This window comes from Siniperca chuatsi, linkage group LG11, assembly GCF_020085105.1.
Source record: "Siniperca chuatsi isolate FFG_IHB_CAS linkage group LG11, ASM2008510v1, whole genome shotgun sequence".
NCBI classification, from domain to species: Eukaryota; Metazoa; Chordata; class Actinopteri; order Centrarchiformes; family Sinipercidae; genus Siniperca; species Siniperca chuatsi.
Window position 1 is genome coordinate 21,132,550 of NC_058052.1, and position 21,728 is coordinate 21,154,277.

General features: G+C 39.6%; 1 protein-coding gene across 3 annotated transcripts; it reads left to right on the forward strand.

Moving 5' to 3' along the window:
* The first annotated feature begins 486 nt into the window (after positions 1-486).
* ppm1ba (protein phosphatase, Mg2+/Mn2+ dependent, 1Ba) lies at positions 487-21,624 on the forward strand. 3 transcript variants are annotated; one of them, XM_044213390.1, is made up of 8 exons: positions 487-897; positions 9,369-10,285; positions 11,056-11,173; positions 12,577-12,685; positions 13,144-13,201; positions 16,415-16,431; positions 16,980-17,005; positions 17,212-21,624. In XM_044213390.1, coding segments are annotated over exons 2-7 (1,191 nt in total). In that variant the 5' UTR covers positions 487-897; positions 9,369-9,397; the 3' UTR covers positions 16,981-17,005; positions 17,212-21,624. The 3 variants fall into 3 exon arrangements, with proteins under 3 accessions (XP_044069325.1, XP_044069324.1, XP_044069323.1); XM_044213389.1 differs by lacking the exon at positions 16,980-17,005; XM_044213388.1 differs by lacking the exons at positions 16,415-16,431; positions 16,980-17,005 and having other exon boundaries at positions 488-897.
* The last annotated feature ends 104 nt before the right edge of the window (positions 21,625-21,728 follow it).

Genomic DNA, 21,728 nt, shown 5'->3' on the forward strand with positions numbered 1-21,728 from the left:
TCTGGTCTGTTCTGGTCCATCCCCGGGTCTCCTCCCAGTTGGACATGCCATTAACGATATCTAAGTTACATGTAAGTGTCACAATGGCAGGGCCCTGGAACTGGCAAAAACTAAATGGGTTGCAGCCACTATTAAGTTGTATTAATTCAATATATCTGCCGTGAAAAAGGTATATTATTCCACATGTAGGCTATTGTCTGTCAAACAATACTTGACTGGTAAATAGTAGTGAATATGGAAAATTCAAAAAGTCACAGGGGCTGTGTTTGTGTGTGTGCGTGTATGTGTATAAACAAAAGTTTGGAAAGCATATCTCTCTCACACACAGGCACAAACACATCTGTAGCGAGTACAAGAGCAATGAAACAACTGGATTTTTACTGTTTACAGTGTGTCAGAGGAAAGGTCTGACTGACTCATGATTTGACCAATTGTGTCTGAGCTTCGAATCAGCGTTTGTCCAATTATAGAAGAGAGCGAGAGGATTGCCTCTTCCCCAAACTGCATGTTGAAAAGAACGTCATCTGCCTCATACATTTAGCTTTAGCTAAAGGTAGCTAGTTGTTGAAATCATAGATACATCTCGCCGAAACGAGTGTTTTTCTTTTTAACCGACAGCCTACGTAACTTATTTATTTGGTACGCCCTGTCTTTACAGTGCCAAACATGTATATACAAGCCATATTCCGATGCAGAGACATGCTGAAAGGAGAACTGATCGTGTGAAATGCTGGCTAGCCTAATTAAAGCTAGCTAGCTGAAGAGCAGGGGCCGAGAAACGAAAGTGGCTAACATTAACGAGAGATAAGCCTATCGCAACAGTCCTGGGTATTTTAACATAACTGCCGCTGAAGCCACAAGAAGAAGGACTCATAGAGATAGTTAATTACCTACAAAGTAAGTAACGTCTGGTACTTGGAACAAGCAACGTTTTTAATAACATTGACTAGTCACCCGCTAACGTGTACGTAAGACAACACTTTGACAACTGTGAAGTTCGCTTGCTGGTTAGCTAGCAACATTTTCAGTTAGGGACAACCGACTGTTAACTAACGTAATTATGGATGTAAACGATAAAAAATATATAGTTGTATGTATCTTGGTGGCGATGTTGGTTATGATATTATCGGTCCTGCTGATGTTACGCCAGTTATTAACATGCCGGGGTATAATTGTGTTAACTGATTGACGTTACTTGTTAATCTTGTATTTCGCTGGACCATTTTCAAATGTATCATTAGCATCAAGTTCATAATTGATGAAATTAAGTGGTTTAAATAGTGAATGGCACAGCAACGTTTGTTTATGCGCAACATTTGGTAAATAATGTAAGTCTGTTTATGTTATAATAACATATTTGCATCCCTCACATTGTAATTGAATACGACCTTGTTTTCATTTCGGAATGGTCTAGTGATAAATAATTAGACTATTTGCTAATAATGGTATGAATCAAGTGCGACTCACATGAGGAGCTGGTTTAACGTAGTTTATTATGGTAGCTGCTAAGAAACAGTTTTGCCCTGAAGGGCCAAGAGAACTTTTGATTTATGCCAACCTATACCCCTAAGGTGTGATTATGAAATCCATATTATATTATTTACTGTCAATGTACATAGCAGAGTCTAATGTATTTAAAAAAAAAAAAAAATAAAGTTCTGTATTCCCATTCTGTACCTATGAACCACCAATACAGGAATTAACTTGTTTTATTGCCTTGTTGTGGGTAGTTTTATTGAGATGTTGGTGTGTATGTGGCTGTGTGTTTGGCAGTGTTTGTGTGACAGTGTGTTCCAGAAATGGCAGCATCATCAGTGGCATGTTTGTGTTGGCACCTTGATGTGAAATCCTGCACTAGCCATGCTGTTTTAGCCTATGACTACTGTGTCTCTACTGGCCTGTCCAAAGGCATTTGTCTTCACACTTTTGGTCGTGTCTGTTGTTTGAATCACTTCACACGCAGATGTACCCTCAGATACTGTACAGCTTGGAATAACTCGAGAGGGAGATGGATGAACAGTGCGTATGTGTCTGAACAAAAAAAGACTGAGTTGCAGATTAATTTTCTGATAAGATTGTTTTCTATTTTAGAATTAGCCAGCAAATACTCCCTGTTTAAACTGATGTCCTAAATGATACCAGAGCGTGAAATCCTGGATATGCATAATTATCCATGATACTGAGGTGTGTTAACAGCTTATGTAATTGACTTAAACTTTTGTAGCCTTTATCACTTTTCCATTGTCCATTCAGGGTTATGAACTTAAAGACATTTGTGATGAAGATAAGCACAGACATCTTGACTGTTTCAGCTGGATATTAGAATCTGGACTGCGTTAAACCTGTAAAATACAGTAAGTGTGGCCAAGACTCAAGCAGGTTCACTGAACCATCTGAATACATTTTACTGTCCGTGATACTATGGAAACACATTGCACGTGTTAGTACACTATGCCCTTCAGGAATTGAGATTGTTTTTAAACCACTCAGTGCATGGCAAATGTTGAACCCATGCAATAACATGTCATTCATTCCTCTGCCTCTCTCTTCACTGCATCTCACTGTTTCTCAACTTTTGAGGCCTGGGAGTCAATTGAAGGCAGGCCAAGTTTTAGGATAGAGAGAGCAGGTATATACAAGTACGCATGCTCTTCTTGTTGCTGAGAACCCACTCACATAGATATAAGCTATTATGACGCCACTGCACTGAAGATGACTGAAGCTGTCTGTTCAAAGAGCACTTGTTCTGGGAAATTGACTACTTCTGATGCGACTTCAGTGATGAGTCATCAAAGAGGGGGATCTGCGATATCCCCGGCCTGTTTGTTCCACCTCTGTAATTTGTAAAAATATTGAGGGGTAAAACTGATTCCATTTTAGTTAAAATTTTTATCACAACTGGCGACATTTACACTAACTGTTCCAGATACCTTGAGTTTTTTACTCTTTCAAATGCGGATGTGTTTTAAATTGAATTGTCTAAGTTGTAAAAGCTTTAAAAATTAACTGAAATTGATAACTTCACCATAGTATTACAGTTAGCAGCGCAGTTTGTGTGCGTGCCTTTATACAGTCTATGGTGCGTGCGCATTGTGTGTATACGTAAACGTGTAGACTGATTGTAATACATAAACACTATGTAAGAAAGCATGTTCTGAACTAAGCCCTGGATCTGCACTGACCCTAGAAAGGCCCATGTACTTAATCAGCAGAACGATGATCCCCTGCCTAAATGGCAATATAAGCACATTAATAGAAATTGATCATTTTAAAAGATTTATCTATGCTCTCAGTATTGGCTTTTTTAACCAGAGATGTTAACTGCAAAGAGGAACTGAGTCGAAACATGGACTCAAAGTACACTAAGTATGGTGCAGCTATTATATGCATTTATATGGCATAGCTGCATTGATTTTTCTAATTTGTTTTTAGCACTGACGAAAGTTCTCAGCCTCATGAAGCTCTCCTCATTGTCAATTGACTACTGATAGAATCACAAACAACACACAGTGTATTACTTCTTACTTGAAGTGTCATTAGTATGATTAGAACCCTGCATGTCTCTATTTTTGTGGTAAACTAGGATATAAATTTGAGAATTGTACACAATGTTTTGGGCAAACCCTGCACTTTGGAATAAAATGTCTGTTGTCCTCAGTTTAAGGAAGGTTGCCAATGCCATTGGTCAAGGGGACTTGAACCTGGGCTGTGTCCAAAATCAATCACTTTTGTGAATATTTTGTAGTGGACAGTATAGTGTGTCAGATCAGAAAAACAATATTTGGACACTACTCAGGTCATTCCTTTCATCCAGCAGTCTCGTGTCTGTCCCCGCAGTGCATGATATAGTTAAATCTTGAGTGAGTGTCCATCAATCTTTCCACTACTTATTACATTGCATTGTGGGATAATTTCACACCACCAGATATTCACGCAACACCATACAAACACATGGCGTAGCGGATGATTTTAGACCCTGCCTTGTCTTCTTAAAGGGCATAAGTTACATTTAATGCCATCAGCCATACTCGCTGCTGTACCCCAAAGAGAACCAGCCAGTTTGACTACTGTACCAACTAGCTTATACTTTTAGGATGAGACAGGAGGGCCTTTATCTGGCACCAGTATCCCCTTCTGACTTTCTTTGGTGAACGACATGTAAATCATGCATGCGTTGATTATTGAGAATTTCACTCAGCTGCTCCTCTGCCTATAGTACTCCAGCACCTGGCTTCTACTACAACACCACCATGTTACATTTTCCATTTTCCAATCAACCTGTTCACAAGGTATCACGTTGGCTCATTGTATTTTGGTCATATTTTGTTGATTTATTGCTCATTTGGTACATGGCCACAAACACTGTCCATTGTTAATTTCTGTCACCTGTCATTTTCCCACCAAGTATAGTACAACCTCTAGGTGATGCTGTCATCTGAAATGTAGATACAAGCTATTATGTCAAATACTGTACACTGCATGTCACTAAACAAGAGACAGGAGAGAAAGAGAGAGTGCTATCATGTTAGTGGTAGTTCACTGCTGTGTGCAGTCTGTGGTCTGTGTTTCACAGGCTAATCTGGCTCTTTGTGGATCCCATCAGCAGTTGACTGTTAAATTGAGTTAGCTTGTTAAAGCTACCCTGCTTGTCTGAAGTCTGAGACCTGTGGGCCTGTCCGTTTGCCAGCTTTCAACTTTGACTCTCAAACAGCATCAACCATTCACTTCATCTTGCCATGTGTGCCATGTGAGAGAAACAGTTGTGTGGTGTGATTTTTAAATCAGAGAGAGGTCAGTTTTGCCACCTTTTGTTGAAATGCACATGTACTCAATAAATGGGCACATGAATGTACGCAAACACACAACATACAGTGGCATGGCTGTGCACTCCTCTTGTTGCATGCTGCAACCACCAACACCTACTGCTACTGTTGCTATGGCAACCACTCAGCTGCCACTCCAAGTTGTGTAACCATGGAGACATCAGACTGTGTGACATCACTCCCCAGAGTTCTTAGTGCTTACATCAGTGCGTCGAAGTTATGTATGCTGGTATTTATTAATTTTTTATGCAAGACCAACAGGGTATGGCACATACGACTTATTATGAGCCTTGAAATAAAAGGGCCCTTGCCTGGTACAGTGTGTGTGCGGTTGCTGCACAGGTGAAAGAGCAGATGATTTGGTTTGGTGATTGTGCACATGGCTTTGATGCTCAATAATATGTTGAATGTTTGTGCGAATGCATTTGTTGTCAAGGTAATAATTCAAGTGGTTTGCACCAATGATTCCCAGGCCTTTGATATGTGTTCAGTGGCTAAGTGTGTGTGTGTGTATGTGTGTTTGTCTGATGATATGCAAAACAAAACACACCTGTTTTATCTTAATTAAATTAATTGGTCGATTGGAAGTTACACAAACCACTTTGGTACTGATAATCCACTCTTTTCTAAAAGTAAACAAAAAATACTAGTCATGATTCTGTACCTCTCACTTAGTGCTACAAGACAGAGTGTAGACTATAATAATTTCATTCAGTTTTGTAATTAATATCTTAATAAGTTGGATAAATTTGTTATAGTATGCACCCAAACATCAGACGGTAGAGCGCGGTGTGTTGTCATTCCTAACCATAAATACTAGAGAATATAAGATGAGATAAGCCTTTATTGTTCCCCAGAGGGGAAATTCGGTTGTTGCAGCAGCACAAGAACAGAAATAAGTATAAATAAATAGAGAAAGTAAAAAATAAATAATAAGGGTATACAGTGCATCTGGAAAGTATTCACAGCACTCCACTTTTTCCACATTTTGTTATGTTACAGCCTTATTCCAAAATGGATTAAATTCATTATTTTCCTCAAAATTCTACAAACAATACCCCATAATGACAATGTGAAAGAAGTTTGTTTTTGCAAATTTATTAAAAATAAAAAATGAAAAAATCACGTGTACACAAGTATTCACAGCTTTTGCCATGACACTCAAAATTGAGCTCAGGTGCATCCTCTTTCCACTGATCATACTTGAGATGTTTCTACAACTTGATTGGAGTCCACCTGTGGTAAATTCAGTTGATTGGACATGATTTGGAAAGGCACACACCTGTCTATCTAAGGTCCTACAGTTAACAGTGCATGCCAGAGCACAAACCAAGCCATGAAGTCCAAGGAATTGTCTCTGGACCGCCGAGACAGGATTGTATCGAGGCACAGATCTGGGGATAGGTACAGAAACATTTCTGCAGCATTGAAAGTCCCAATGAGCACAGTGGCCTCCATCCACCAGCACTCCATCAATCAGGCCTGTATGGTAGAGTGGCCTGACGGAAGCCATTCCTCAGTAAAAGGCACATGACAGCCTGCCTGGAGTTTGCCAAAAGGCACCTGAAGGACTCTCAGACCATGAGAAACAAAATTCTCTGTTCTGATGAAACAAAAATTGAACTCTTTGGCCTGAATGGCAAGCGTCATGTCTGGAGGACACCAGGCACCGCTCATCACCTGGCCAGTACCATCCCTACAGTGAAGCGTGGTGGTGGCAGCATCATGCGGTGGGGATGTTTTTCAGCGGCAGGAACTGGGAGACTAGTCGGGATCGAGGGAAAGATGAATGCAGCAATGTACAGAGACATTCTTGATGAAAACCTGCTCCAGAGCGCTCTGAACCTCAGACTGGGGCGAAGGTGCCAAGCATGTAGCATCATACTCAAAAAGACTTCAGGCTGTAATTGGTGCCAAAGGTGCTTCAACAAAGTATTGAGCAAAGACTGTGAATATTTGTGATTTTTATTAAATTTGCGAAGATTTCAAACTCTTTCACGTTGTCATTAAATGGGTATTGTTTGTAGAATTTTGAAGAAAATAATGAATCAATTTTGGAAAAAGGCTGTAACATAACAAAATGTGGAAAAAGTGAAGTGCTGTGAATACTTTCTGGATGCACTGTATAAAACTAAAATAAGAACAGAAGTAACAATAGAAACTACACAAGAACAATTAAAGACAAAATTAAGGTGACAGTGATGTGATTAATAGCAGCAGAGTCAGCAAGTGTAATGTACTGTATGTGAACAGTGTACACCAGACTAAAATGTTATGAGACAACATTGGAAGTTGGCATCAGATTGTTGCTAAAGATGTTGTGAAATTGATTTTTCACATCACTTGTGTTTGGATTCTTTTGCATAAGCAGATTTTCAAGTGATTTATCAGATAATTTGTAACCTTTTTGGAACTCTGAAGACTTTGTCATTGACTTTTACACATTTTGTTAATGTTTTGACTGACATTAGGGTGAGTGGATAACCTATTTTACTTTTTTTATTTTCTAATCTTTGGGTAAAGTATATTTTGACATGCTCTACTGAATCAGTCTGAAGCAACCGCCAGTTCAGTTTTGTCATTTTACAATTTGCAGTAGCATTCTAATGATCAAATATAGCCTAACATAGCTAACTATGTAGTATGTGTGGTTTTTAGCTTTTGATATAATTAAGTTCAATGCAGTATTTTATTTTTAATTTATTTTTTGGTCACTTACTGACGTGCAAGCATTGGATTTCTGGTTCTTGTGCACAACTGTGTTGGCTAGTCTGCTGTCGTAGGATTGCTTTGTGTGCATCACACTAATCTGTGCCAATAATGTGTATAATTACAAACATTACTGGAGGTAAGGTTCTGCACATATCGGGAGCTAAATTAAAATGCATATTCCATAGGCATTTTTAACAAAAGTTAAGTCCTTTTCAAGTCAGTGTTTTTCAAGTATGTAGTAGTTTTCAAGTTATGCTCCAATATTTATTTAAAATCATTGTCTATCAATCAAGTGTCTTATACCTTGTCTACGCCAGCTGCTTAGCGAAAACAACACATCAGCAGCACAACAGGAAGAGCTTCAAACCTCTGTCACTGTCATACTGGATCCGTTAAACCACAGCACTGCGAAGTGCAAGCTGTCATGTGGGTGGTGTTGACAGTGGTATTAGTTAAGATTTAAGTTTATCTGTTCTGTCAGATGATGTGAGACCGATGACTAAATGACGCTTCCTATGTAGATGGGTGTGACTTTGTTCAACTCGTGTGATTGACTGCTCGGTTAGGATTTTTGTTCATAAAATCTAAACCATGCTTTAACTTTGACCTAAAATCATTGGTTATAACAGAAATGTGAGATAGTGGGAAACCGGGCAGTTCTTTTATTTATTTATTTATTTTAAAGAAATGTAACCTTAACCACATGTGTATTAAGAGACTGGAACCTTGTATACCTACAACTTATTTGTAAGTAGCATATATTGATATTTTCAGGAATTAAGGTACAAGTTAAGAGTGCAATTTCCGATGGCTAAGAGGCCATTAAGTAGTGTGACAATCAATAAGACTATAAGTTCGTGTTCTCACATTACATAACCAATTAACACAGGATAGATACAGAATTTCTCTTTCCCATTAAGCAGTCTAATGCTGCTGTTCATTTAGCTAATGCATGTGCAGTTATGGACAGATAACACATCTTCTTGACCACTCCGTAGAGTTTATTAATGCTCTTAGTAGCCAGTTCTGCCAAAGAAGCTTTTAAGCTTGCTCCTCAGTCTCTTTAAGCATAAACCAAAGTGGCTGTGCTATTTCTGGATATGATTAGCAATGATCACTGTTTGGTTGGATTATTCCTTTAGGCCTATTAAGTAAACAGTAAAAGAAACACATACATGCTTAAAAGCTCCAGCATTCTCCTTAGAAATCTGTGGGACATTTGCAGGGTTTACATTTTCAGACCCTCAAAGATTCATGTTCATTTTATGTAATTTTATCTCTTGCTGCCCCTCTCAATTTAGTGGTTGCTATGAATGGTTATTTGTTACAAACCCTGCCTCTTTCAGGTGAATACACTGAAATTGGGAAGTATAGAATTAACGTTCAATTTAGGTGTGCCAGTAAGCCACGTAGTTGAAGGCACGCAGTTGAGCCAGCATGCACAATACCAGTGCCCTGTCACTGGTACATCTAAATTGAATGAAGCCATAATTATTGTTATTAGCTTCACCTGTGTCAAAATGTCCACTTTGGGGCAGAGATTTTGCTTTTACTTGAAATAGGAGTTTCTTAACTAACTGCCAAATAAGATTTAGTATATAGTGTACATATTGTGGAATTGGGGTCATCAGATGTTAATGATAAAATCTACCAAACCAGACAATCTTGAGAGTTAACATTTTAAACTCTGTATTGTTATCAGAGTCAGAATTCTGGTATTGTGTCAACATAGTACAGGCCTGCAGTGACTGAACTGTTTAATTCAAATTCAGTGTCAGGTTTTCTTTTTTTTTTTTTTAATCCTGTCTCTCTTTTTTTTTTTTTCTCCCACAGGTAGCATTGCGTCTCTCTAGGGCAGAGCTATGGGTGCGTTCCTGGACAAGCCCAAGACAGAGAAGCACAACTCACATGGTGAGGGCAATGGCCTGCGCTATGGGCTAAGCTCCATGCAGGGCTGGCGGGTGGAGATGGAGGATGCTCACACAGCTGTGTTGGGACTTCCTGCTCCCGGTATGACTGACTGGTCCTTTTTTGCTGTGTACGATGGTCACGCTGGCTCAAGGGTTGCCAACTACTGCTCTAAGCATCTTCTGGAACACATAATCAGTGCTAGCTTAGGGGCCGGAGGGACTAAAGTCTCCCATGCAGGTTCAGACAGCTCCACCAGTGACCCTCCAGCATCGGTTCCTCCTGCAGTGGAGGCTGTGAAAGCCGGGATCCGGACAGGCTTCCTGAGGATTGATGAGCACATGCGCAGCTTCTCTGACCTTCGAAATGGCATGGACCGTAGTGGCTCCACAGCAGTGGGAATCCTCCTGTCACCCGATCATTTCTTCTTCATTAACTGTGGTGATTCTCGAGCTGTTCTATACCGCAATTCACAAGTTTGCTTCTCCACACTTGACCACAAGCCTTGCAACCCACGTGAGAGAGAGCGCATCCAGAATGCTGGCGGCTCTGTGATGATTCAGAGGGTTAATGGGTCACTGGCTGTTTCGAGGGCCTTAGGGGACTACGATTACAAGTGCGTGGATGGGAAGGGCCCCACAGAGCAGCTAGTTAGCCCTGAACCAGCAGTGATTGAGATGGTTCGGGCCCCGGAACAAGATCAGTTTGTGATCCTGGCGTGTGATGGCATCTGGGATGTCATGTCCAATGAGGAGCTGTGCGAGTTTGTGAAATCTAGGCTTGAGGTGTCTGATGATCTGGAGAGAGTCTGCAATGAAGTGGTGGATACTTGCCTGCACAAGGTGTGTACACATTTGTTTTTGAGCATGACTTTTGTGTGTTTTTGCTGTGACTCTTTGATTTATAGAGATTGAAATGTGTGGAATCTGGAAGAATCAAATCCTCCAAGAAACCTGTTTGCACAAATGACTTTTTAAAATGATAGTGTCAGCAAGAAGGCCATTTGAATTCCCTGCTCCAAAGGGAACTATATGATGAAGAAATGTACATTATTATGTATACTGTACATCAAGTTCTAAAAAGATGTTTTTTTCTTTTTTTTTTTTTAAGCTAAACAGGAACTAATTGTAACAGGTTTAATGGCCCAGGCACATAACCAAATGGTCCCTCAAATAACAAAGGAGGAGAAAGTGAAATTTGTTGGGCAGTTTTAGAACATGGCAAATTAAAAAATGCCAAGAGTGCAAGTGCAAGCTTTTAATTTTGAACTATTAAACACTCACCTTCTGTAGGTTTGAAAGACGGCTTTAAAAATTTTGCAGGTTTCCTCATTAATCCTGAACAGCAGCTGTGGTCAGTTTGAATTCGGTAGATTACAGTGGATTACAGGAAAAATAGCATTGTATAGAAAATAGCATATTTATGTCCCAATATTGAAATCGAGCAGTCTGTATCAACACTGCCTTGTGGGCTACTTAGCTGTGAGCCACAGTGCAGACGGTTCCTTTACTTGTGCCTAGGAAATCATCTTCACTATTTCTTTCAGTATTACACAATAACTCCTTCTCTTACCTGCTCTTTCTTTGTTCCTCTCTCCTCCCGTCCATCTTAGGGGAGTCGGGATAACATGAGTGTTGTGTTAGTGTGTTTGCCCAACGCTCCCAAAGTGTCAGAGGAAGCTGTGAGGAAAGACGCTGAGCTCAACAAATATCTGGAGTCTCGAGTGGAGGGTGAGAATGGATGTGTGGAGAAAAAGAACCGATAATGGGACTGTTTAAATTAAATTATAAACTATTTAAAGTTTAAATTGCTCATTTTCGTAATCTTTCTTTTGTTTCTCATTTAATATAAATAGGTTGTTGAGTTAGTGTGTTACTGTCACGTGGTAAGCTGTGAAAAATGTACTGTTTGCTTTTAATAACGGCTGTGGGTTTACATTTTTATCTATAATCAATTACATTATTTTCTTGGAGACACAGGAGCTTTTTCCAACTGAAACTGTGTATCATATCTGTATGCATGCTTTCTCCACTGACTGACCCTGTCATTCTGTATTGTTTAACCTCCAGCCAAGTTAGCTCCAGCTCACAGCAGAGGAATGACACCATCATGACCTCCTTTTCCATTTCAGCAAGCATGTCCCCTCTTTATTCCCTGTTCGCTTCGCTCCTCCCTTTCCCTCCCTAAACGCATCTTTCTCTCCCCTCCCTCGTTTAAGCATTCCCTGTCTTGTCTGGATGGATTTCCTGCTCCCCTCCTGTCTTTCTTTCTATCCTTTTCTTTTTCATTTCATCCCATTTTTGTTTCTCAGGATGAATGAGGCCCTCAGATGAACACAGTGCAGCTTTTCTAGTCTTTGTTGATTATGCCAGCTCTCTTCCCTGGCTACTGTTAGTTTGTGTAAAACCAGGGCTGGTCAGCTGTTTCAGATTCTGGCCAAAAAAGAAATGTATTCATAAACTCTGAGACTAGATGAGACTAGACTAGAGTGAATCTTTACACTTGTTTTGACCAACCTGGTACCTGGTATCTTGATCCACTGAATGGAACAACCTGGGTCTAGTATTTGGAGATTGTAATATCCCTTGTAAGACTATGTAATGCAGGTGGTAAAAGAAAGAGGTAGTTAATGTGTATAATACTGCAAATGAATCTTTTCTGAATGGTTTGATAGGCTCTCCAAAGTGGGTTAAAATCCTTTTACATTTCAGGGTAAAGTACAGTGTTGCAAAAGTTTGGTTTGGGTGAAGCAGATTAGATGTTTGGCTTCAGGTACTGTCTAATACTTGAAGATAGAAATTGAGAGGGATTAGAAGGATTAGAAAGAGAGAAGAAAAGAAAGAGGTAGAGGAATGCTCTGGCTGAACATTGACCTGGCCTCATGCCACTCTCAACTCAGTTGCAGGCCTCTTTCTGTCACCATCTCTCTAATTCTCTGTCTCCGACACACACTAATTTCCACAAATTCACTTGTACGGTTTCCATCTTCACTTCCTTTCTCCTCATTTGTCACATTTTTTTGTCTCTCTCCTCTTTTCTCCTCTCCTTCTCCTATCTTTCTCCAGCTGTTTTGGCTACCCCCAGCTCTGTGTTAATACTGACTTGTGTAGCAACATGTCTGGTGTTGTTTTAGAGATGCTGTCTCGGGAGGAGGGCTTTCCGGACCTGGTAGCAGTGATGAGGAACCTGTCCACTGACCACGGCATGCCCCCTCTGCCACCAGGGGGAGGCCTTGCCAGCAAGTAAGGACCACCGTCCTCAAAGGGATACATTATTCCGCAGTCATAAACATCTGGAATATATATATGAACGTGCAATGCGAGTGCAAAACATTGGCAAACCTCTTATTGTCTCTAATGACCAGTGGCGTCAAAAAACCATCAACTGGCCAGAACAGAGCCAGTATTAGAATTTACCAGTAAGAAAAACAAATCACCGGTTATCTAGTGTGCGTATGCTCAGCCCAGGTATTGATTTTTGTATGTCATCATTAGGACTAACTACTTAGGAATAAAAATATACTTTCAATTTCCAAGTATTTACAATACTAGCAAGATGTTTTCCTTTTTTTTTTTGGCAACTACACCTTTTTGTACCTTGTTTTTCCACATACACCCTCTGTTGTTCCTTTGATGGGTGGTTTGAATTAAATAGCTCTAGAGACCTAATCACATTTTGTGTATCTGTGTTCTTCTTGCAGACGCAGTGTTATTGAAGCAGTATACAACCGTCTGAACCCATACGGGGAGGAAGATGGGGTGAGTATTTGTATATGTGATGAATATGAGCTTTGTCCTCCTTTAACCATTTACACAACACTTGCACACAAATGTTATGCTAAAGTCATAAGGCTACATAACACATCTAAGATATCAGCTTATTTGTTACCTTCCTGTCAGTTCTTACTTACCAAAGTAATATAGAGTACAACTGCAAACACAAGTATCTGCCACTGGTACTAGAACAGTGTTCCCCTCTTTGAGGATGACTTCATGGTTTATAGAATTGTAAGCTTACCTTTCCTGCTGGAAGTTATTCAGATGTGGCTCTACATCCTTCTGCTTTGTAGTGCATTTATGTGCTATTAGAAATATGGGAAATAAAAATTGCAGACTTAGAGATACACACACACACACACACACACATACACCCATCCATCCATATATAAAAATAAATAACAATAAGTAATGCCAAATACTAACACAATGGTCAGATTTAGTGCAACACTAGGAGCAATGGATTACAGAAAGGAGTACTCCAATGAAAACCTATGTTTGAAGCTTTTAACACTCACGTTGTGTAGGCTTGAAAAATGGCTCTGAAAGGTTTATAGCTTGCTCCTTCATGAAGGATGGTGGCTGTAGTCAGCTTTTTATCCATTTCATTGCAAACAAAATATCAAAATGTCTGAAGATACTTTTCAAAACATTGCTGCAGCATTATTCTCTTCTTTGCTGTCTGTCCCTATGCTCAGTATGTTCCACAGGCCTAAATACATAGCTGCTTTATGTCGCTAGTGCAGTTAGTCATTTACTTTTGTTGCATACAACTGTTTGTCGCGAACAACAAACAATTAAGTACACCTATAAAATGGGAAATAAAAAACAAAGGCATGTTTCTACTGTAATAGTATCCCGCCTCAAATAAAGGCCTAGTTCTCTATAAAGTTGAGGTGAATAAAGGCTGTGGCCAATATTTGAGAATTTATGGCACTAAGGATTCTCTATGGAACAAATGTTGGCGTCATATTCCAGCAAGTTGTGTCTAAAGATGGAGTCTTGCCTAGAGATGTGGAAATAATCTTGTGTTCTGCAGAGATCTCTACTTGCCAGCAAGTTGTACAGAAACATCCCCTCTGACATGATTGCTTGAAAACAGTGATACAATGACACCTGTGTGGTCCTGTTACTTTCTGTTGTTGCAGTGGATGGGTGGTTACATATCTGAGTGTGTGCATGTGTTTTTAAATGATGGATCAGATGTGTCTGTGAGGGAATGGCACACTGAGCTTGTGTTAGACATTATGAAGCTCTGTCAACTTGTTTATTTGCTTATATGTCTGGTGTGTTCCTGTATGTCTGTGTGTGTGTATGAGTCTGCTAGTGATGGACTGTTTAGTAGCTCATGCTGAGGGTGAGGTGATGTTCACCTCGTAGTGTTGTCTTGGTTTGTCAATAAGGACACTGATTGTTTGCCTTATGCACACATGCACACATTCACTCACACACATATGAAAAGGATATTATGTACTCCAGAGGTTTTCAAAGTGGGAGGCGGGCCTCCGCAGGGGGGCTCCAAACAGTTTTAGGGGAGGCTCAGTGAATGGAAGTTAAAAAAATATTACATTAGTTATTACATTAGTTATCAAAGGAGATCACATAGAATAGCCTAAATGTGTATGATTTGATTAAAGATATAGTTCAGAGATACAGTAATTTTGAGTAATTTTACTATTTTTTCCACTTTCCCAGAGTCAGAAACTAATAAATGCCTTAGGACAGACCTTTTTTTATTTCGTGTAGTCTGAAGTTATGTCAAACAGCAATATTAGGCTATCTTGGCTCAATTGTTGAGTGCCCATGGGATCAAATAACATAATCATCCAGGAATTGAGCAAAGCTAAGTAAGTAAACTAAAGGGGGGAGAAGGGGGTGCCTTTTTCCAAGCTTTGTGTCTGGGGAGGCCTACAGTCTCAGACTTTGAAAATCCCTGATCTACTCTGCTTAAAGCCGCTATGTGTAGAATTGTTATGTGATTATAGCATCTTTCAAATTATTGTTATGGCAAGTTTTTGTTTGTACTGGGGGTGCCAACATCATACATTTTTAAACTCTACACATAGTGGCTTTAAGTAGATTTTAATTGTAATCATAATAGCAATAATGTTTAGGAATGCTGTAATGTTAAGGTCTGGCTAACTTTTGTAGTTTTTTTTTGTTTTTAATCGGTGAGGACTAAAAGTTACATAATTACATAGCAGTTAACAGCACTTATTGTTTTTCTAACATACTTCTTCAATTAAAGGTGCTATCAGTAAAATATGCCTCTTAATAACATCTTGTGGCAGCTTTGGGAAGCTATATCATCTGTAAACACGTGTGCTCCTCCACAATCTCCTGTGTTTAGTAGTTTTATGTTAAGATTAACACCTGTTAGGTAACTTTTATGGTACTTCAGAGAGAAAAACCAATGCATTTCTGCATGTCATAACCGTATCTAGATCTATCCATCATTACTAAATTTTACACTGGCAAGTATCCTTGCCAGTAAACTTACTCAGATAAGGTGGTGCTACATCACTACAACTAGCAGTAAAAACTAAACTTAGAATGTATCACATTTTACCTACAGTATTTATTTTTATTTCTGTATTAACTGACAAACGACAAAACAGCTACGACAAAATTATTAGTGACGACATTTGCTCTAATGCATTGACAAAATATCATCATGTAGCTAATGTTAGCTTCATCATAGTACTACATTTGGACCTACCCAAACCTGATGTCTATAAAATTCCTTTTCAAAAATGGGACCAAAAATGGGACCAAAGGACAGTCCACAATAGACCCAAGGTTCAAAATGTGGTTTACCTGAACAGACCATAATCGACAGTGAACAACTACACTGGCAGCAGCACGATGTTCCACCAATTAATGAGCGACTGTGATCGAGAAGAGTAGCAAGATGTAACTGAAGCAAAGCAGGAGTCAAAAACGACAAACCCCTGTTGATTTATTTTGTGCAAAAAGCTAAAAAATAATTACTGATCGCACCTTTAACTTAACTTAAAAAAAACCTTGTATTAAGATGGGCTTTTATCATAGCAGCACAAATAGTGGAATGGTTCTACTCTTCATAGTTCGAAATATAGTTAGCTAATGGTGTGTGGTAAAATACACACTTACACACACATTGATAAGGGATGTATCGATTTGTCTAATTGTGTGTTCACCCTCTGATTAACGCAGCCCTCCTGTTTCATTTGGTAAGTGATCACATATATAACTGTTAACCCCTCCCCCCTTCTTCCAACCCCTCATCAACACACATACATACAACCACACATACACACGCATTCTTACAGGCATGTAAGTGGCGACCTCTTCCGCATATTCCCCTGTCACTCCTTCATCAGTCTCTACTCCCTGCTCTGATGTACTCTCTAGCATGTGGAGCTCCATTTAGAGTTGAAGGCGTGTGTGCGTATGGACGTCTGTGTGCAGACTGTCCAGGTTTGATGAGGATGAATGGTTGTTGTTCTGGTCCTGTCCGTCCCTCTCTTACGTCACACGCACACAAACACGCATGTACTGGCCCTACACGCATGCATCGCTGTCTCACTCAAGTCTTTCCACAACTGCACGCAAGTATATAACAGTGTCCGTTTCTGTGTCACTCCCTGCAATAAGATGGAAGGCCTTGGAGTTGTTAGCGTATATTGTTGCAGAAAGAACCTACACACTGAGGTTGAAAATGTGCCCTGGCTTTCACCGCTGTTGTAACTTTATTTTGTTTTTTGTTATGTTGATTTAGAAGAAAAACCTGGCCTTGAAGTCCAGGTAGGGGAACAAAATCATTGAATGTAAAGATTGCGTTTCTACATTTGATAACAGTGTGCCCTCTTTTTTTTTTCTCTCTTTCACCATACTCTCCCTCCTTTGACTTGTTTTCCTTCTTTTCTGTTATTCCTCTGTCCCCCATCTCTCCTTTTCCTGCTTTATTCTACTCTTCTCTTCCCCTTCTCTTGGTGGCTTTCCTATTGCAGAATGGAGCTGAGTTGGAGTACCACTGGTAGCTGTCCAGCACAACTGCCTGATCCCAAAAAAACAGGACCACTTTTCCACACAAGATCACACCTATAGTCACCTTTTAATTTCCTCTGGGATTTTTAAAGTTGTTTTTTTTTTACCCACACTGAGAGATCATTTGAAGCAGAAATTCCAGTTTTAAAAACGAACCGCACACCCAATGTGGAGGACTGCAAAACAGATTTTGTTGGTTCTTTTTGTAGAACAAAACAGAGAAAAATACGAACAACTGCATTGATGGTCTGAAAGCAGAACTACATGTACAGTATATACATCAGAGGAGAGGCAAACAAGCACAGTTTCTCTTGCCCCTTGTTTTCTTGCTGTCTTTGTGGTGGTTGTTTTTGTTGTGGATTGACGAAGACACAGGAGCAGCCCTGCTCTGAACGCTTTGGGGCTCTATGGTGCCTTTCTCAGAACTGAGAGAGAAGGGAGGACCTCACAACTCAACAGTCAGCCAGCCAGTCTTTAACAAATCTCATGGATGCTTGTAAGATACTGAACAGACTAAAGTGGTTTGTTGGCTGCATTTTGTTTTGGCATTATATGTTGAACTTTATTTGCACCTGACTAGCAGCCATTCGACCACACAAGCCTGCGACTTCCACACATCTCAAGCTGCGCTGTCCATTTCAGGCAAGCTTGGGGTTCTGGGCATTACTGGTACTCAAACGGGGGCACAACACTTCACCTGCCCATGCGCCTGGCTCGCTGGAAAAGGCTTACAGAATTCCCAGATTTAAAACTCCTGAAGTCCTCGCAATCCATCCATCCATTTAACCTCTGGGTTAAAGCCTCAAATTCAGGGCCCGAGAGTCCATCACCTGGGTCTACACACCTGAAGACGAGGGGAGCACTCATGAGAGTCTGTCTGGCAAGTTTGGCTCATCTGTACTGTGTCCAAAATAAAACAGGACAAGGGCTGGTGTGCCTAGCTGCAGATAGGAATTACATGGAGAAGGTTTAAACTCTTCTTGCATGTCCCTGCTCAATTTCTCTCCTCCTGTCTCTTAAAGGATATTATCAGTTTTCTCACTCTTCCCCTCTCTGTCTCTCTTTTCGCTATCTCCTTTGCTTCTTATGACGAGAGTCTGCTGTCATTTGCATTGGCAGACATTGCCAGAATCATAAGCTTTTGAGACTGCTGTTTAAGAGATAGAAAGATATGATTTATATATAAAATTCATATATATATATATATATATATATATATATATATATATATATATATATATATATATATATATATATATAGTGGCCTAATGTGTGTGTGTGGTCTGTGTGTAGACACAGTGTTCCCACACAGCAGCGTTCCAAAGACAGGGTTTGGAGTAAAGGAATTCCAGCCTCTACCTTCTTCTTCCCCCTTTCTTCTCAACACATGCACGCACACAATCCTGCTTCTGCTACAGCTTGCCTTTTTCTAGCTCTCAAATATCCTGTGTTTAAAAAACAAAAAAACGCCTTTTTTTTGTTTGTTTTGATCGAAAAAATTCCATTTCCATTTTTTTTAAAAAATTACTTTTGTTTGGTAAATGTTTTTGGTATATATGGCTTTTCAGAGTAATGTGGCTGTGGTCCTATTGCAGATGGATTAGAAAACGACGAGGGGAGCGTGACATATACTTTGTACAACAGATTGGGAGAGAGAAGTAGGTTTTTGGTGTTTCACTGTATGAAGTAAAGGAGAGACACCGTAGGACAGAAGAGGATAGGCCCTACACCCAGAGCTGTGTTCACACTGTTACTGAAATTGCTGTCCTTAGGTTTTCCAAAGCTGCCTTCATAGACTTTGCCTCAAAGGCACAGGACAGTTGGTGGGGAAAGCTCTGGCTTGACTCTTTGGATTGACCAGGAGTCTATTTCATTTCTGTCAACCCAAGCACTAATAAGTGATTTAACTTCAGAAACAAATATTTGTCAGAAAAAGCCTCTTCTTTTTGAAACAAATGGGCTGATAGACAAAGTGGATACACATACTTTGCATGTGTGTTCTTTTCTGTAGGTGCATTTAAAATAGGCTATAAGTATATACAAAACTGTAATATACACTTTTAAAAATAAAATCATTCAATGGCAAATTCATTGTGCTTTCTGAAGTGGCAGTATTGAAAGAGAATAGGCCTAACAGTTTGCTGGCTGATTAATGTTCTTGTGGTACACTTGCTCTTGGTGCCATATAACAAATAGGTACTTGAATGTGTAGTTCTTTTGCAGTTGCATTATTTTAATGGGATGATTGATTTTTCTTTGTTTGTGGTGGAGGGAGTGGGAGGGATGGGATCTCTATAGTTGTGCATGTTTTGTGATTGAGGGAGGGAGTGTATTTTGTGTGTGAGTGGGAGATGTACAGGGCGGATGGGAATAATGTGGACATGTTCAGTGTGGTGGAACACAATGTTGGAGAGGAGAGGTATGAAAGGTGGTGATAAAAGAACAACATAGAGAAAAGTGTAACACACAGGATATATTTCAGCATCTTTTAATCGCCATTGTTTTAAGACTGAAATTCAGTTGGTCAGTCTCTTTTTATTTATTTATTTTTTTGAACCCCCAAACAGTTCGTTTTTCACTGCATCTAATTTGTTCCTGAAATTTAATCATTTCCATTGTGGACTCCTACATTATATTTCCTGACTCATATTTGTTGACTTTTTAACATTAGGTTTTACCGCACTGAACAGTCCTTGGTTTAGGTTTATGTTTAAGCTATATCAGACACTGGGCAAGGAGAGGAATTCAGGGAGGTAAGGAGGGAGAAACATATATTTTTCTGAATGTAATTTTTCATTATTCACACTGTTTCCACTGCATGGACTGAATACAAGCAGCACTGCAGCATCACATTCTCTCCTCATCATTCATTTAATGACAAAACAAGCTCTCTTGGCTCCCTTTGTTTTGAAAGTACTTGTTCTGGTTGTGGAATATAATCTCAAGCCTCACCTGGGAAGATGTCTCACTTTTTTGAAGGAGACTGGAGGTTTGGTGATGCCTGAATAATTTGACCCCGACTTGTTGCTTTGATTTCAGGATATGTTGAGTTTATTTTTGTTTATGCACTTGCTTTGGCAATGTTAACATCTGTTTCCCATACCACTAAAGCTCCATTGAATTGAGTAAAGAGAATTTTACAAAGCATACTGTCTCTCAAACCTGTCAGTTATTCTGGGTCCAGCTGGGTCAACGTGACCGTGAGGACGCCAGAAGGCAGGCGAGAATTTGGAAACAGCTACAAAACAGCAAAAGACACACAACATTCCTCGTGGGCTTTTTAGGACGGAAATGAACCCTTGTGCTCTTTGCCACTCCTGTCATTTCTGGTAACTCTTTATATACATACGAAAGATGTGTGATGGCAGTGATAAATTCCACAATTGTTTTTATTTATTACCGTGCTTTTTAGTTCTTGCTGTATTTTGAAGACAGGATGAGGTAATAAGCTGGTTTGCATTTGAGTGTAATGAAAGGCCCACTCACCTTTCCCTTTGACCTTTGAGAAGGCTAAAGGAAGGGGAGGTATATGAAACACCCTCTGTATTCACCCTCCCGTCTTCCTGTACTAATTTCCCAGTATGCTATTGTGATGTTACCGACCATACAGTGAACATAAACGTGAATAAAAGATGGATTTAAGTTTAAATGGTTTAAACTGCTATGCTTTTTTTTTTTTCTTCCAGTGCCAACTTGAAATGTCACCATGTGTCCTTTTGTAAGCATTCACTGTTCAGTACAACGCAATAGAAAGTTTGTTTAAAAAAAAAAAAAATGTGTTATGGTGTTATCCAAAGACAGTTTGGGTCCTCTGTGGTGTACATTGTTCTCTGTGCCAGGAGACACACAAAGGCTTTGCAAACAAGAAAAAGTCACCATGTAGCTCAGAAAAGAGTCTGCAAAATAAGACCTATGCTTTTTAAAAATGTTTCTTAAAATATATTATGCAAAGTGATTGAAAATCTAAGTTGTTTGGGCACAGCCTGGTGTCATCAAACATTTTAACAACTTTATTGCAACAGTTCAGATTTGCAGCATTTATGTTTGTATATTTAGCTTGATAATTCTACATGTTGAATAGATCATACTTGGCAGGCAGTCCTTTTGTCTCCCATTGACATTGGTTTAGGAATATTTATTTCTTGTAATTTAGCATGCATGGTGTCTTGAATACCACTGGTCAGATTTTGACAACAATTTGGCAACTGATATGTGCAGATCTGTGCTGTGTGAAAATGTTTCTCCAAAGTACACCAGGCACACTTATGAGTGTACCACAATGTGATGTTTACACTGTGACTGGCCCAGGAGGTGCCTGCATTATTGCTGTAGATCTTTTACTTTATTCCACACAATAATATATCAGTATCTCTCTATCTCTGGTGTTTTATTGCAAATAACACTGTAGATGTAACATTTTGGTCCTTGAAATGTCTTTTCTACAGCCTGGATCCAAACATCATTACGGTGCGGAGCTGAT

Coding starts and splice junctions, on each gene's coding strand:
- ppm1ba (XM_044213388.1), top strand. CDS start 9,398: ATGGGTGCGTTCCTGGACAAGCCCAAGACAGAGAAGCACAACTCACAT. Junction 10,286..11,055: donor TGGATACTTGCCTGCACAAG/GTGTGTACACAT, acceptor CGTCCATCTTAG/GGGAGTCGGGATAACATGAG. Junction 12,686..13,143: donor GGGGGAGGCCTTGCCAGCAA/GTAAGGACCACC, acceptor TTCTTCTTGCAG/ACGCAGTGTTATTGAAGCAG.